At 38.9% G+C, this 17568-nt stretch overlaps 1 protein-coding gene across 1 annotated transcript in view; it reads right to left on the bottom strand.

The window, feature by feature from the left end:
- Window positions 1-221: 221 nt before the first annotated feature.
- Window positions 222-17568, bottom strand: part of MRPS27 (mitochondrial ribosomal protein S27) — a 43673-nt gene continuing 26326 nt past the window's right edge. Inside the window, exons 5-11 of the mRNA XM_057363768.1 lie at window positions 13099-13213; window positions 12510-12588; window positions 11124-11239; window positions 8649-8751; window positions 6345-6487; window positions 4690-4845; window positions 222-648 (exon numbers count right to left, since the gene is read on the bottom strand). Coding sequence (XP_057219751.1) covers window positions 409-648; window positions 4690-4845; window positions 6345-6487; window positions 8649-8751; window positions 11124-11239; window positions 12510-12588; window positions 13099-13213 — 952 coding nt within the window. The 3' untranslated portion in view covers window positions 222-408. The remainder of the gene's footprint in view (window positions 649-4689; window positions 4846-6344; window positions 6488-8648; window positions 8752-11123; window positions 11240-12509; window positions 12589-13098; window positions 13214-17568) is intronic.

Raw genomic sequence — 17568 nt, forward strand, 5'->3', positions numbered from 1 at the left:
CCTCTTAGTGTCTGAAGTTCAGAGTAGCAAAGGCATTCTTTCCTGTGAGAAACCCCTACTGAAACAACTTGTGTTTGAAATTCTTCCCTTTTCTTCTGTTCCACCACCCTCTAGACCTTTCATCACAGGCAAGCCACTCCTTATGCCTTTGTTTCTTTATGCTGTCTCTATCCCAGCCCTTGCATGGCCGACAGCAGAAGGAAAATACATCATACACAAGATGCAGATTTCTAAACCATATGTGCTTTACTTCAGGAAAAAGGTAAAAGGGGATATTTAATTTGCATACAGCAGTCACATACAGTCACACTTGCAGCATGATTAAAGTGAGTAAGAATAACGGTGAGCACTTCAGCTCACTGACAAAAGGAATGCATACCATCCTAGTATGCACCCCTAGTTCCACTACTAAGCAGATGCCTTAGCTAGCTTCCTAGCTTCCATTTCCTGCTTAGCCTGTTCCTTCATCTCTCTCTCCCTCTCAGTGAGATGTACTTGTAGTTCTCCCCACTTCTTCATGTTCTGTTCATATTTTGCAATGTCTTCCGCTTCACATTCTGGCAGCTTTKCCTTGACAAGTTGGATGGTCAGGGTTAACAGGCTTTCAGATTCAACCTTGCCAAGTGAATGCAGCTTGGAGTACAGCTCCTGTCAGAAAAAGAGATTTGGTAGGGAGTGTCAAGGAGAAAGGCAGTCAATCACAAAACAATCAAACACAAAATACTTCTCTAAAACCAACTTATCACTGATTTTTTACTATTATTATTATTTTTTTTTTTTTACTATTAAATAGGACAGGTAACTATCATGGAAAAATGTTTCAATTGTGGTAGTTGCTACCATATAGAGTAATTTTCTTTTTAGCAATAAAATTCAGTCAGTGAAATTTCATTTTCATTGACTACTCAAATTCTCTTCATTTTCCAAGTTCAGTCATTCGGTATTAACACAGATCAGCTGATCAGACAACCACAATAAATATAATTTAGACACTTTGGTTTTGTGTCTTGCCTCAAAACCAAATGCATTATTTCATCCGCACTGTCTGCATTAGCATCCCCCCCAACAGGTGTGGGTCACATCAAATGTTTTAACAGCCTATTAAGTAACTCTAACTCCCCTAGTTTTTCTTACCAATTTACTGTGATCTGAGGTCACACAGACTACACACCAGTGTTAAAACAAGGGATATTTTTTCAGGGATATTCTACACTGAATCTAAAAGCAGAGCTTCAGGGAGAAACTCCAGTTTTCTTTCTTGAGCTTTACTTATCTAGATTTCCTGCAGCATAAAAATGTTAATTCACTTAAGATGATGAATCATCCAGTGATACTATTTCTGGCTTTCTGTAAYCTTTAGCCTGATGGGTCCCTAACATTCTGATTAATCGCCTTAAAAGTGCAGATACACAACCAAGGAGATGACACAGCACTGGAAAATTCTTTATCCCTTATTCACTCTTTATGTTAACACACATTTTTCAGATAGTTCTTTTACAGAAAACATTTCACTCAGCCCAGCACCTACAAAAACGTTCGAAGTATGTGTTCTAATGAAAGCTACATCCATTCTTTTTTCTTTTGAATGAAACTTGTTTTGCGTTGCAGGATAATGGAAAGAATATGTGGATATCATTCTTCTCAAAATAAAGTGGCAGCTCTAGAGCTATGCAAATATCCAGGCTTCCAGTTATCAMCAAAAGGTTATGCACTGTGCTGCTGGTCCACAGTGTTCCTCTGACCTGAGCTCACATTGGCAATAATCTTGCAAAGGCRCTTCCCCTCAGCTCCTATCTGGAAGCACTGCCTTATTCTTAGGCAGGAAACAATTGTGTCCTGTCTGAGGCCTCCCCACTTCTCTCTCCCTTAAGCCAACACAACTGCAGGCTTTGTTGTGTTTTACCTTGGATGTCTGAACTGGACACAGAGCAGATTAAAGACTCTATAAAATGCTAGACATGCAGGTCTGAGGGACCTGGGTATTTGGTGCTGTTATTTTATTTTATGACAAAGAATGGAAACAAAGCCATTATCTTCAAATTTAATGGACTAAAACCAAAGTAAAAAAATTATTTAGGTGTATTAGTCTCTACTTTTTGAGACGTCAGTAAGTACTCAAGACACCAGTGAGAAAACAAGAGACCGTACAGCTTGCATTTGGGGAAGAAACTTGATTAACAATGCTCATGTTTACAGATTAGATATGTAGTTTAAATGTTAACTAGCCCACAYCATTCACACTTTTCCTATTAAACTCTACCAAGGATGTCCTGAAAAGGGCCTGAACTTAAATACATTAAATTGAACTACAGAAAGAAAAAAACTGGAAACTAGCTGGTCTTATCTTCCAAACCCTTACTGGTATCACTGGTATCACGGAATACTTCCTGCTTTTCTCTTATACGTTAGTAAAAAACTAATTTAGGAAAGTAGCTGGTGGTCTGTCCTACAGGTACCAAAAGAGCCCATTCTTATATGGCTAAATCATGACTTTTATATGCAGCCTCCAGAGCTTTGCAGGTAGACTAGTTAGGAAAGGTGCACTGCTTTTAGATAAGGTGTTCCCAACATTTATATGATTAAATGTTTGCTGCCCACTGATCACTGACACAGATGGAAAGAATTGCTTGAGGAACGCTATACTGAGAAGCGAGCCTCAGCATACGCCATCTGAAAACAGGTAATTACAACACAAATGTGTATCAGAGTCTAGATTACAGCTAAAAAGACTTTTTCTGTAAAGAGCCAAATGCCCTCAAGTCCTGTTTGTCCAGTGGAAGTAAAGGACAAGTATCTGTTAGACTTCCYAGCCTTTTTCAGGTACTTCCACAAGTGGTTGTTCTGAAGGTTGGTATGAGACAGTGTCCATTCCATGGAGTGCCATGGAGGAGTACGTGTATGTCTGGAGCAAATGCATATACTTTTCCTTGCCTTCTGAGGTGTATGATTTGTAAAACTGGGAGTGCAGGAGACAGAAGCAATTGGTTTTAAGCTCAAGGAGAAAGACTGGGACATACTGGCTAATTAATGCAGGGTTGGACAAACTGCAACTCAATTGTGTTAAGCAGCTAAAGTGCAAACCATGTTCTGGGGTTACAAAGGATGGGCAGATGATCTGTGCTGGGACAGCAGCTGTGAATGCACACATCACYACTCTGAAGGCTGCTACAGAGCTGCCAGCTTCCTTCACACTTGTATGAATTTCTAGCACACTACTCTGCCCAGTGAACGAYAACTGTAGGTGTCCCAGGGCTCAACTGGGAAGAGTGGCTACTGCTGGCCTAATGGTTTTGAGAGAATACGCAGAGAACTCCTTCAGGCTTAGCTGAAATGGCATTCTGATTCGAGACTCCTTTCCTCATTCAGACATTCTTGGTTACTTGACATATAATTATTGTTGGATGCCTAGATGTCACATGAGGGCTGGTGAGATCTGAGGAGTTAAATACTGGAAATAGTTTTTTGGCCAAAAGAAGTGACTCACTGCCATACCAGAGAATGCCTGAATTGGGATAATTATGGAACTTGTGGAAAAGCTGAGCTGAGAAGAAAACWATGCTCTTGGCATAGTCCCCAATTTGACATTTGGAGCACTCTGTATCATTTTCTTTGAGGCTAGACAATGCATAGACAATGAGAGACACATAAAATGCCTCACTCCCTTTTTCAAAGGGCACTTGTGTTTACTCTATTCTCTAATTCATCCAGGCATTAATTACCATATGCTGAGCACCCACTGATTCCCAAACACTTCAATTAGAAAGATTTAACTGCCTACTAGTTAAGTTTAATATCTAAAGATTAGCGGCAAAGTTATGTAAGTAAAAACAAAAGCAAGGAAAAGCGTGTGTGTTTGTGTGTGTGYGTGAATTGAAACCATAGCATACTAATCTTTTAACTTCAGAACTTTCTTTAGGGCAGTATGTATCCAGCACACCTGTCTAAGGTCTCACCCATCCAGGTGGCAGCAACAATGAAAACTGATGTGCTTTAGAAAGAGTACTGCTCCTTGAACTATAAACCAGATGAGTTTCACCCAAAGTACTTAATTTTTACCACAGCACAAATCAGAGATGATAAAATAAAATCATCTCATTTAGCTAATTTACAGCTATGAGATGATCAAATAAAATATACTCATTATATAGATGTGCCCTAATGAACAGCTGCTTCTGTTTCTTACTGTTATCATCAGCATGACGATCTAAAGATGAAAGAGAAGTAATATAACCTGATTTAATTCTCCAGTCTGAAAGCACAAGATACAAGGTTCATACGTAATTATAACACACAAATGGACAATAAATTCAGGGTAGTTTCAAGCTTATCGCAATTCATTTCAGTGAGCAAAATCCCATACAAGGTCAGATAATGGGTCTGTAATGACATACCACTTCTGCAAACAGGACTGGATTTATCATTTTGAAGTATGAAAAGTGAAGCTAAAATTCCAGCAGACAGACAAAAGACAAGTGGCCTTGAGCATTTATGTCTTTGTAGGCTGCTGCCTCCTGTTTGGAGAAGTGAAAATGCAAGGTGACATCAGTTTCAAAAAGCCAAACAGGACTCCTGATGCATGGAAGAGGTGTCAAGTCTATCAACCATAGTAAGTCAGCATACATATTTTCTAGTATGTATCACAGAGATCTACCACAGCTTAGAATATATAGATAAATTGAACTGTCTTACCTTGAACCTGCTGTAGTACTCAGGTGCTTTAGACTGCTCAGTTTCTTCTGACTCTGCACATTGTGACTTCTGCTCTAATTTCTTGGCGTCTTCAGCAGATTCTGCATCAGGTTTGGCTTCAAGGACAGACTGTAAAATGGTTTCCAGGGCATCAATCTGAACAATCACATTTGTCACAGTTAGCATAAAGAGTCTGGAAATACAATCTGAGCAACATAACTGTCATGTATTCAAACAACTTCATGAATTACATTGTATTTTGAGATATCTTCTGTGTATGCTAAACAAAAGCAGAAAATCAAATTCTAAAAGGAAATGAGGCATATTCTTGGAAGAATTTTGTACTGTGCTTGGGATCTTGAAATGTGTGGCTCTCACTCCCAGTCACTGCATTGCTTTTTGGGCTCTACTACTGGATTTGTACAGAGATGGAGCATTAGTAAATAATCAGCAAGAACCTTCTTTTACAAGTTCTTGGCTGTTCACTGAACAAAGTAAAATGTACCTCTACTAGGTATTACTAGCATTTACTATTTTTACAGTATCAGTATGCAGATGGATAAGATCTTCAGTGGATATGCTGCAATGGACTATAGACAGATATAGCCTCGTTTCAACAGTAGAATGTTCATCTACAACCCAGAGCAAGATAAGGATTTCCTTATCTTTTGGGGGTTTGTTTAGGGTTTGTAAGCAGAAAAAAATCACAAGTGTATTAAGCTGAGTTCTTTAGATTTGKAATAAGAAAGATACCTTTAAAACCACACACCTGAAGAGAAAACTCAAAATGGTGGAAGTCACCAATGTGCCCTGACTTGTACTGTCCAGTATTACACACGAGAAGGTTCAGAAAATAGAGCAGTAGATAGGAGTACCTGCAGAGGCCAGGACTTTTGTCAGGGCAGACTGCAAGCTTAGTAGTGACATGAGCAAAAAGAAGGCTCCCATCACCAGAGATACCTTCAGGAAAAAGTACCAAGAAGAGGAGCAAAGRCTTCAGTTGTTTCTATGCTACAGCCTATGCCGTGGTGATATCTTCAGTTACTCCTAAGCCATCAGATTCCAGGATCAGCCTGATTCTCCACAGCACTCCTAAGCTCCAAGTCCATTAGTTAGTGCTGCTYTCATAAATGGACCGAATCTATCCACCCTCCTTGATTGAGGGCAGTACAAATCATCTAGAAACTTCTGTTGGCTTTTTGGACCACTACCACTCAGGTCATCCCCAGAGGGAACAGAATACATGCAATTGGCCAGGAGAGTAAGAAGATGTGGTAGTTCACCCCTCACTGATAAGAAGTATGTCTCTGAGCAATTTCAAAAACTTGACAAAGAACGCTATCTTCCCATCCCCACAGACATGTGATTCCCGTGACCCAGGTGTCTCTAAAGGGAGGACAAGGCTTAACAAACATACTTAAATGGACTGTGGCAATAACAMACACTCATTGCCAAGGACATGCCAGTAGACATTATCACTGGCTCATTAACTGAAGCAGTGATTCTGTTCTAAACATTACTTTTCCTATCTTGCAAAGGCCTCTGAAGTTTGCAGGGCATCTTTTCATTAAAAAGGCACAGGATTCACAGGTTTTACAATAGATTGTTTTATATAAAACTCCCTTTATTCAGTGGGTTACAGCCTTTATACTTACAGCCTCTTTACAGATTTTGATGTCCCCTGGTGATGAAGCCACATTCTCCATCACTTGCAAGGCTCTGTTCAAATATCCAGGTGTCCACATCAGTGGCATTAGGTTGTATACAGCTCTCAGACCTTTAGTCAGCTCCACCTTCCCTGTGTAAAAACACACTTTATTGTTAGTCCTTCAACATCAGAGTCTTAACRGAAACAGATTGGCGGGCTCTGGTTTCTAGGAAGTGAGAGCAAGTGTCTTGCTTTCTTTGGTAAAAACATTTTCTACAAAGTTGCTCTCATAGAACTTCCATTGTCTTATTTTATTAGGCGCCTTCYTTTGTTCAACTTCATGTTATTATGTGCATGTTTCTGGTACCTTCCCATTCACCCTCACATACAAATTTTGCCCTGATGGAAATGAGACTAAGTGGCCAGGTTTCCTGGTTGTCTGCCTTTGTAACAGCAGCTGGACAAGGATGKCCGAAGATCTCAGAAAAATGTGTTCTTAGCTTCCAGCTGACTGTGAAGCATGTGTGMACTGATTCTCTGGATTTACATCTGTGGCCTCTACAGTTTACTCATACACTGCAGTCCATGTTACGGCCAAGTACACAGATAAGTACCCCTATTTCTGCTGGGGCTTCTAAGAATGTATGGRAACATCCCAAAAAGTAAATTTTGGTTCTCGATGTAAGACAATCCGTGCAACAAGGTGCTCACTGATTTTAGCAGGACCTGTGATGTAGCCACATCACCTAGAATGCGGCTTTTCTTCTCACAGTAATCACTGTGAGAACATGAAACTCCTGCATAATTGAAGAAATGCACATTGTAGTTGATGCAATTTATAGTGATTGTCACTCTTAGGGTTTGTTTCTGTCACTGTCAACATAAGAGATAATACCAYTTCAAGTGGAGCTTATGGGAGCTGTGTCCACACTCTCAATTCAATTTGCACTCTGGCAACAGTGACACAAAACCATGAAAAACACCTTCTTTACGCGAAAGAGAACAGTTTAAGAAAAGCAAGATAATAAGTGCACCTACAAAGCCTATGGACCATGGTTAAATTAAAATAGCTGCTGAGCTKGAGGCCACCGTGTGCCTGTAGACATCCTTCACTCTCTGAGAGGTCAGTGCCATTAGTGTTGCCAAGACTTAGGAATATGTGACATACAAGTAACTAGCTTTTGATCTACAGAATGTCATGGAACAGGCACTACTGTTCAAAGACAAGAGTGAAGTGCATTTTTGAAATACAGCCACTATTCCACCAATCTATATGACATTTAAAACTCTTCAAACCGAATGCCAACTGGACAGCAAAGTTGTCCAGTATTTATATCAGTATCTCCATTGGATTACAAACTGCAACGCTATGAAAAATCCTGCTTTCAAATTAGTTTTCAAGTTTATCTCCCTTTTGGACTGAAAATGAGTTGTTTTACAGTAATAATAAATGCAAATCAACATCCTAACTGCCACCACACATTGTATTTTGAGGTGACATTTTAAGTACAAATTCATTTTTTATYATCCTCAATAATGCAGTAATGGAACACAAATTTACAATAAATCATTAATTATTTACTTTCTTTCTAGTAAATAATCATCTTGCAGAGAAGAACAAAACCTATTTGCACCATATTCCACTAAAGATTTAGAGGAAATTCAAGAATTGCTTCCCCATTTCCCTCCCTTCCAACTCTGACTATACACTGATCTAACTTCTCTTTAATTCTATTAGCAGTGCAGGCTTCTGAACASATACAGGATAAAGGCACTGCTATCTGCTGTTCACAACCCAATCATTCACTGTGCAGTGACTAGTAAAAGTTCTAAACACAGTGTTTTCCAGGCTCTGCTCTCCCATCCTCCTAARATTTAAGGATTATTTTAAGATGCTCGCTAACCAGAAAAAAGTGTCTATGCTTCGTTCATAACCTTATATTTGTGGCATCTGTAAATGCATCCAAAATTAGTGGAAATATGTACTTTTATGGTATGTTTTTAAATTTGTTGGTCAATCAACAAACCAATCCCACTGTTATTTAAGAATATCTTCTTTCCTTCAGCATCTAACCCAAACCTGAAGGGAGACCTAAAGTTGGTTCTGAAGCTGTCTGATGAAGGGTGTACTATTCAAATCCTTTCTACCCTCCAGGCTCACAAAACAGGTTCACACATAATGCTGAAATTGTCCTTCCACACCTTTTTTTCCTTTGCCTTCTCGTTGATTATATGTTAATAAAGTAAATATGCCAATTTAATTCAGCCACTGAAGACAAGAGAGAAATGATAATGAGGGGATGAAACTTACCAAGGAATGCATAGCCATACAGCTGGGAGCTAAAACCCACAGTGTTACTTTGCTTTAGACCTGTTAGCAATAGCGATGCTCCAAGATTTCTCTCTTCTTCCCACTGCAAATAACGTATAAGTTAAGTAAGTGCTCCTTAACAAACACACACATAAAGTGGCAGCAAAGACAGCACGCATGGCTTTCATCACTTCTTAGCAATACAGTAAGAAATTATTGAACATGTCTGGTGTTCAGTTACAGTATGTCTGTCCTGAGGAATTGTACTGAGGAATGATTCTTTCCAGAAGACTATAAAATGTGAGTTCTTGAAATTATGCATGCTATTATGGAAGTTATTTAAGCAGTGCACTTCCTTTAGGACAGAAGGTTACACTGATTTATACTGGCCAAGTTCTGTCACTGTCCTGTATGTCCTACCACTTGTTTCAGGCTCACACTGCCGAACAAAAACATCACACGGCTTCTGTGCTACCGCAGCCTTTTCTTTAAAGTCTGTGGCAAGATACATACTCCACTATCCCTCATTAGAAGAGGAAAATGCTGAGAGATGAATATGCAGAAAATGGCTACCTTGCGTCCAAAATCTGCTCTTGAAAAGAGAATGTGCAACTCATCAATACTCCCCTAAGCCACAGGATTAAAAGTACAGCTGTCTTGCCAGCTAGAGAGATGTACCAGATGTCTGAGCCAGACCACCAYTGATGGCTAAAGAAGGGCACTCTATCAGTAACTGCATTATAATCACAAGAGTAATGTCAATATTGTTTAGCTATGGCATAGCATAGCCAATTTTTCATGACCAGTGGAGCAAAAACAGCAAGTACAAATGTCTCTTTACTGAAAGTGAAAGGAGTTAACAACTTCAGTGACTGAGAAAATGATGAAAACTACAAAAGGGCACAGATTATAGGAAGTCTGGCTCCCTTAACACATTGGACAGGATACTTCAGCATCTTGATTACCTTACGACCTGAAAGAAATATTCCTGGCGAAGTGAAGAAGATGTCTGAAAAAAGCCCTGAGTCTTAAAAAACATGGAATTTTGACTTTCTCATTTAATTCACAATCCAGAGATGTCTTTTCAAGGCACGGCATTTTTCTGTGTGTCCATTCAGGTGTTAAAAGGAGCTTCACAAAAAATACTACCACYTGACTGCCAAGCAAGGAATTTATCCAAATCAGAAAAAAGATACAAGAGAACAGTGCTGTTTAGTGCTGAATTCAGCACTCCAGGTGAATATCACAAAAATATCAGATCCAACTGAAAAAACAGGGCTTTCAGTGGCTCTCCTGAGARCTAACACATTTAGCTCCAGGAGCTAGATTAATTGGAAAATGTTTAATGCTACCACCCCTGAAGTGGAAAGCAGGAATCATATGGGCTGTTTGCAACAGTAAAGGAGGAAACTTTCTGGAGAGAGCCAAGAACAATCAGGCTTTCAGTGATGTGTATGACAGAAGAGAAATGGAAGCTTCCTATCAATACTGCTACACACACTAAGGACTAATACAGACAGATTGTCCAGGCTTTAATTTTCCAAGTTAAAAACAATTTCATCAGACTACTGGACCCCAAGCTAGAGTTAAAAATGCCTGATTTCTAGGGAATGAAGAGAATATCCAWTGGGTAAAATGCCTTAAATGTGCATTTGTTTTCTTTGGTAAAAACCAAAATTATAACCCAACTGGGTAAAACCTGAAGGCATCTGTAAAATGCATTTTGTAAGATGCTTTGAAGGACATATGGAGGCTCCAAGTATTTTCTTTATAGATGACAATATGCTATTGAAAGCTTGTGCCACAGTATAYGAAAAATAGCTTCCTGCAATGATCATGGCAAAGCCCTTTACTAAATGAGCCCCTTCTGCAAAAGCAGAATGCCACTTCTGAGACCCTGAACTATCATTTTGGCCTTAAGCAAGGAAACTGTTAGTAATGAGCCCCCAATCCATGGAGACAGGAGAAATGTAACAAATTTAATTTTAAAACAAATATGTATAAGAAGCAATACACCCAAAACCAAATGGGATACTAAAAACCCTAGAGAAAATGCTATGTAATTCTGTAACATCATTATTATCAAGCTCTAATGGTAAGCAACACTCAGCTTAACAGGGTCCTATAAAATAGATGACACAGGCTTTTTTGTGGCTATTGATAGGAGTCTGCTTCAAACTGCAGTATCAATTCATGTCCTTCAAATGGGCATACATACATCTGAAAATCTTAAAACACCCTCCCTTTCAGACAAAGGAGCAAAAGTGGTGACAAGTGATTTGATRGTTCTCAGTTGTTTCTTTTTTCCTTTCTTCCTTTCTACTGCAGTTGCAAAACTAATGAGGAAATGGAGCATTTTTTTCCCCAGGTAAACCTAGGGGAAATAAAATACACTCATGATTGAATGTCCCACTGACTACACCACAACACTGGAAGCACAGGCTCTGTATATTGTTTAGAGTGTGGTCAGCTTACCGTATGCTCAGACTTGGTTGCCAGGTACTGGTATAAAACATAGAGAGAAAGAAGCTGTGTTGATATTTCATCAAAACTTTCTTGGAGCATGATCTCTGTTACTATTGACATAGCATCTGTGAAGGAAAACAATACATAATCAGCAAAGCCCTCAATACGTACCTGCCTTTCACACCCACTCATGTTCACTAATGCTTTATTGCTGTAGTATGCTTTGAAATACCTAGGGAGAAAGTTAAACTTTCTTACAACTCCAATACACCAWCAGAATTAGTCTTATTCATTCTTATTCAGTGTTGTTAAAACACACTGCAAGAAGGACAAAGGGGTTGAATAGCAAAACTACAAAACTACAGCTAAGAAGGTCTCAAAATCATCTTAGTTCTATACTCATCAACTGGCTCTTCTTTCCTCAGCTCTTCAATTGGTAACATTAAAAAAAATTTAAACTATTTAGTTTTCATGTTTTTATTACAAACAAGAGAAGAGTGGCTTAACTTCACTAGCCTTAGGGTGACAGGAGAGTACAAAGGAGCAGAAATGTTGTCACAGATCACCCRCAGCAGTCTCTATTCAGCAAACAACACTCTGGAGGAGCTCTACAGGGAGTTTGAGTGACACTCCCTGCCAGGAAGGACAATTTGCTAAACAAAAGGCCTTCAGCTTCATTTGGAAAAGAAACGCAGATAAAATATGGGGGAATTCAAAGATGAGGGTCTCAAAATAAAATAAATGCATGCATTAATTTGTCATTTACCAAAATCTTTCAGTTCCTTTCAGTTATATGTTTTATAACAAAAACTTTTACAAAGGAAAGCTTACTGCAAGCCTACAGTATTAGAAAACCTGAAATGAAACTATAATCTTAAATATCTGTCATCAAACATGAGAGGATTACTCATCCAAATATTTAAACAGTCAATAATGAAAGTAGCCTCAAAATGGCAATGCAGCATAGCTGGCTTGCTCCAGTGGCAGACAGAAAGCCTATACAGTTAAGATACATAGGTTTCTGAACAGCTAAATGTATGCAAGATGAATACCAACATGCATTTTGATTCTGGTAACATTCTAATTAATTGTCACTAATAACTCCTATGATGTCACTACCACATACGTCAGACTTGTAACTGAAGATGATGGTTTACACTTGGAATAGGATTAATAACAGGAAAAACTGTGAATCACACAAGTTTCAAAACTGTAAATTGAATAAAATCTCAACAGAAACGAGACATAAACATGCACAAAAACAGTTTAAAGGAAGATGAAGTTGTGTTTTATGATGGCTCCAGCAAAAATATGGCTCAAGGTTTTTAATTCAAAGAACAGCTCTGTAAATACAAAAGCTTACAAAGGATGCATTATTGGTATGTATTTTCTTACCTTCGTATTTCTTCTGTTTTATAAAGCAGTCCAACAAAATATTGAAYGTAAAATTATCTGGGAAAATCCCATACTGAACCTGAAGAAGGAAAACAAGTTCAGTATGTGCAAATGTGCGGCTCAGATATTCCCAAGTACAGCTGAGATACTGGAGATACCAGAAAGAGCAGAACCTCAGCACTGCACACTGCTGCAATGTACAGTCAAGCAACACAAGAGATTAGAATGGTTCCTGCAATGTAGGCCCTACAACTTCTGAGGCACTGGATTTGTCTGGCATTTTATCTGAGCCTTTGAGACCAGGAAGAGCACTATCTATCATGTTTTTATGCCCTCCCTTCATCTAGGATGCTTTGGTCACCAACACTATTTAAGACCAAAATGCTTTCTGAGAAAAAGAGAGGATTTTAAAGCTGTAAAAAGCTTATAGCTAAAATTCAAATCCAACAGTAGTTTTTATTTTGACAAAGAAATYTGAACTTAAAACCACAGTCCACACGACCTGGTCACAACAGGGATTCCAGTCAAGCCACACTTAAATCAAAAAGCCCATCAAATATATTCATGGCTCTTCCTTGGTAAAACGTACCTTGTTTTTTATTGTGTATAAGGCTTTATCTTGAGCACCATATTTTAAGCACTGTCTGATCCAGCTGTGAATGGTCCAGTCTCTCAAGTACCAGGCATTTGGGCTATGCCGAAACCTAAAGATCATAAAACAGTCCACGTGACAGTATGGGTCTGCTATCCACAAAAACAAATTCTGTAATCAACAAATAATCATTCATGAACTCAGTGAGTTTCTCCATGTTTAACTTTGCAGTCAATCACCGCTACCAAAAGAGCTCCAAGGTAGCACTGTCAAGTAAGAGAAACCAAAGTTTTACAAATTAATATTAAGCACAAAACAGAAGCTGACCTTTTCACAAAGGCATTATATTTAAACTGCTTACTTTCCACAAAGTCTACTGCTTTTTAGTTGAAAAAATGAATACCAAAAATTAACAATTCAGTATAATTATGAAGGCCAACTGAGACTGATATGTACACTGTAGTATTTTTTAACCTTTTCCTTGCGATTGCAAAACACTGCATTGTATAACATTTTGATGTTATRTAATATTGCTGGGCTTGTCAAAGAGATACAAGTGATGACATCAGCAGATATCAGAGTTACATCAAAACATAACTGAGCCTGAAACCTTGGAGTTCATGAAATCTAGTGTTTTCCACACTCTCTAAATCAAGCCTCACTTCACCACTTAAGAATGCATTATGCCTCAGCACAGGTCATCCCTGGGCTGCTGCATGCTCCATTTGGCTTAGAAATGCTTCATCAGTGAGACATATCTCATGCACAGAGAAACTCTGCTGGAGAGCCCTTCCCTGCCCCTCTGCACTGGTTTAACCTATTCTGAGACACCTCATGCCATGGCTTCAGCAGGYTTCCAAGGCAACCCATTCCAGTGCTCAACCAGTTTGTAAAACTGAATACTTTTAATTTCACTTTATCCTTATTCAGTCATCCATGTTTTGCTCCATATTCAATAAAATGGTGACAAAAAGCACGTGGAGCTTTAGCTTTGGCAAACACTCAAAAATCAGCTAAGAGTCCAGCTGCCTTGGTCCGGAGCTGAATTTCACACCCCCATGTGAAGAGATGCATGCAATCCTTCTCAGTTCAAATGAAAACAGATCTCAGTCCACAGCACAGAAGTGAATGCCACTTTCTGTAAAGAACATCGATGACTGAGCTAGGCTCATGTGCAGATGCTTGCAGCCCCAAGCCAAGCTGCAGCACCATTTAGAGGCAGGGCTGACTCTTCCATCTGAGTGAGCATGTTTTCCAGAACGTTTATCAGATTAACGTGGCCACCAACCCTCTTTCCCCCTCAGCAAATCTCTTGTCTATCACCGAGGGCTACACAGATGACCAAGCCTGGAAAAGTACCGCAGACTAGAGAGCCTTCTGAACAAAGACGACATCCATGCTAAAAGTGAGCTAAACAACTACAGAGTCTAAATATACGTGTAAGTAGCACACGAAAGTAAGTTTGTAAGTAGCACATGAAATTTCCCCATTAAATTAGAATTTAATAGAAAAAGAAAAGCATGTTTGAATATTAAATTATAAGCTTCCATTCTTTTGCTGTAATTACTTTCCATTTTTTCCCCTCTGGAGTTCAAACACGGGGAGTAGAAAGAATGTCTATTTGCTTTCATTAAAGTCCTGTATCATGGACAAATAATGCTATCTGGAAGTATCAGTTACAGGAATTTGGATTTAATCATACTTTGATGAAAATGCTATTTAATTGCAACAGACTCCTTCACCAGGCATTCAAGAAGGGTCAAGCTGGAACACCAGCACCTAGCAATAAAGCTGCCAACATCTTTTAAAGCTTGATTAAATGGTTAATATTGTTTCAGAAGTGGAAAACAACRGACTTGTCTTTCAAAAAATATTGTACTGATGCTCTCAAATACTTAGGCTTTCTATTGACACAATCTTTACAAAATAAAAACAAGTATWCAAAAAACAGCAACAAAAAAAAMCCCAACCAGATTTTTTAATGCATTTGAATATTCAACTTTTTRCAGAGCTGTATTTATTCACTTGAGTACACCATAGTGAGAGAGAGCACTCCAACACTTCCTGCATCTTGGGATTGCTACAGCTTACAGTAATGAAACCTTCTAGATTTCAAAATAAAATCGCACTTGGACAGCAAAAGGGCTAACAGGGATGCAATACAGTCTAGAAACAGAACTAAACTGATCCTCAGTCAACACTCATTGCTGGAATTGATATTCACAAAATCCAGAGGCATATCATAGAAACTTGTAAAAACCCTGCACATCAGCTTTTATAGGGCTGGGATGGATCTGTGTGTGATGAYGATCACAGGATTTTTCAGAAACAGTTACGGTATTTATATTACTATTAAGATGTTTATGCTGATATTYATGCTCAGATCAGGTCTCACTTGCCCTAGGTGCTGTGCAAATGAAAAGCAAACAGATTCTCAGGCAAGTAATCTCCTAATTAACTCTAACAGTTAATTACAAATCAGTTCCATGGTATTGAAGAGAGGGGACCATTGCATGAATGAAATATACATGCATGTACAAGATCCCTCAACCCCTCCATAAATCCATGAGGTGGTAAGAGAATTGGATGTGAAAAGGAAACAGCTACACTACAATCTTTAATTGTTTCTGCTCCACATAATGTTGGGATAAGCTCAGTCTCTACTGTACTAGCTGATAAGAGAAACCAACAGAGTATCTGTTTTTTACAGTTAACCTAGACAAACCAACCAAATGTTGTGGCAGGCACTTGTACTCAAAATGGAATCARGAAAAAGAGGAGATTGCTCATCATTTTGACAAGCATTAACATCTTTCTCCTTCTCTGTGTCCACCAAACAGGATATAATTAAGCAGGGCAATATGTTCAGGGACAGATGAAAAGACAGAAGGAAGTTAAAACTACAGAAAAAGAGGATTCAGAATGAGTTAAATACAGGAAGCCTCTAGCAACTGCTGCGTATATAAAGGAAAGACCAGAGTGTTATCTTGCAGATGCCTTAAGCTGAAACTCATTTTTCTGTGAACTAATAAAAACCTGAGAAGCCAAGATTGTTATAATGTGGTCAGAAAAGACAAGCAACTATAACAGTATTAGGGAARTTTCCTGTTGGTACACTCTAATGTTAATGGCTAAAGAATCAATATGGTCATCCTTCCAGTCATTGAACTGAGAACATCTGCCTCCACGGGGAATAAAAAGAGAAATATCTGTGATAMAAGGAGATCCTGAAATATCAAGGTCATTATGAATCTAACACTACACAATGCAATACTCTACAATTCTCTTAAATGTGAAAAGTTGTTCAAACGATGCAGTCCAGAAACTTCATTTTCACTAACAGTTGCTTAGTACTYGCAAAATGATTGTAACTTAAAGAGATACAGGGAGTCTACAGCTTCAGCACAAGACAACCAGAACATTTTTAGCCAAGCAAGTACACTCTCTTGCTCACAAATAGGCCAGCCCATTAGGCTAAGAATACATTTTCAGTTTACTATGGTATAAAAGTCTGCATAAAGTCCTATTGCTCATTATTTACATCAGTGCTGGTTGGGGTGCTCATGCTGTGTGAAAGAAACCAAACAATAAAAAAGTTTAACAGATGCTGAGAGGGCTTCATGGAGTGCTGTACTACTACAGCAAGCACGACTTATTTATATTGGCGCCTTCACACACTGCAGAAAAGCTGAGTTCCTGCCCTATTTATTTATTTCARTCTTGCAATTTTGTTTGGTGCCATCAAGTGGTGATGCACTCTAGTGCTGCTTTCACACACCTCGTCTTCTCAAGGGATGTAATACAGCAAACCTGAGAGCAAAGAAGAACCACCCCTTGCTGGTCTGTGTTCTTTTCCCCAGGTTTGGCAGAATGCAGTTCATTGCTGTGGGGACAGTCATAAAGGAGGAAGATGGTGAAGGAAAATTTGCTGGATAYCAGAAGAGAAAGTGCTGTAGAAGTAACACACCATGAGGAAGAACCCTGGTCTGCTCTTCCTGCCTGGTAGTATACAGGAAAAGCCAGCTCAGTAGATCTGCTCCAATTCTTAGCTGATCAAAACTTCCATTTTGTACTCTGTGGCTTTCATATGGGTCAGTCCAATTCCTGGCACTGCCAGAAGCTGTCCTTGTGCWAGACATTATTTTTTTCTCTTCCCCATTCTCCCCTCATCTGTGAAATARAAAGAAGAGATCCACCCTTTTCTCCAGCTTTACCTGACCTAAMGAGAAAGTACCTTGTAATGATCCACACATCCTACGTTTTTGACTAGAGAGAAATATGGGTCTGCATGTTCATACAGTTTCATCAGGAAGGGAGAGTGCCAGATTTTTCCTCATCCAGTTAAAATTCTAAAAAGTCCCAAAGCAAAATGTAAAGAGACTTAAAATKAATAAATACAGTAGGAAGCATCCCTTGCAAACCAGGAGAAAGCTCTCTCAATGGAATCAATCCGAAGCAACTCCATAT

This window comes from Malurus melanocephalus, unplaced genomic scaffold, assembly GCF_030028575.1.
Source record: "Malurus melanocephalus ecotype Western Australia unplaced genomic scaffold, MMel_1.1 scaffold_31, whole genome shotgun sequence".
NCBI lineage: Eukaryota > Metazoa > Chordata > Aves > Passeriformes > Maluridae > Malurus > Malurus melanocephalus.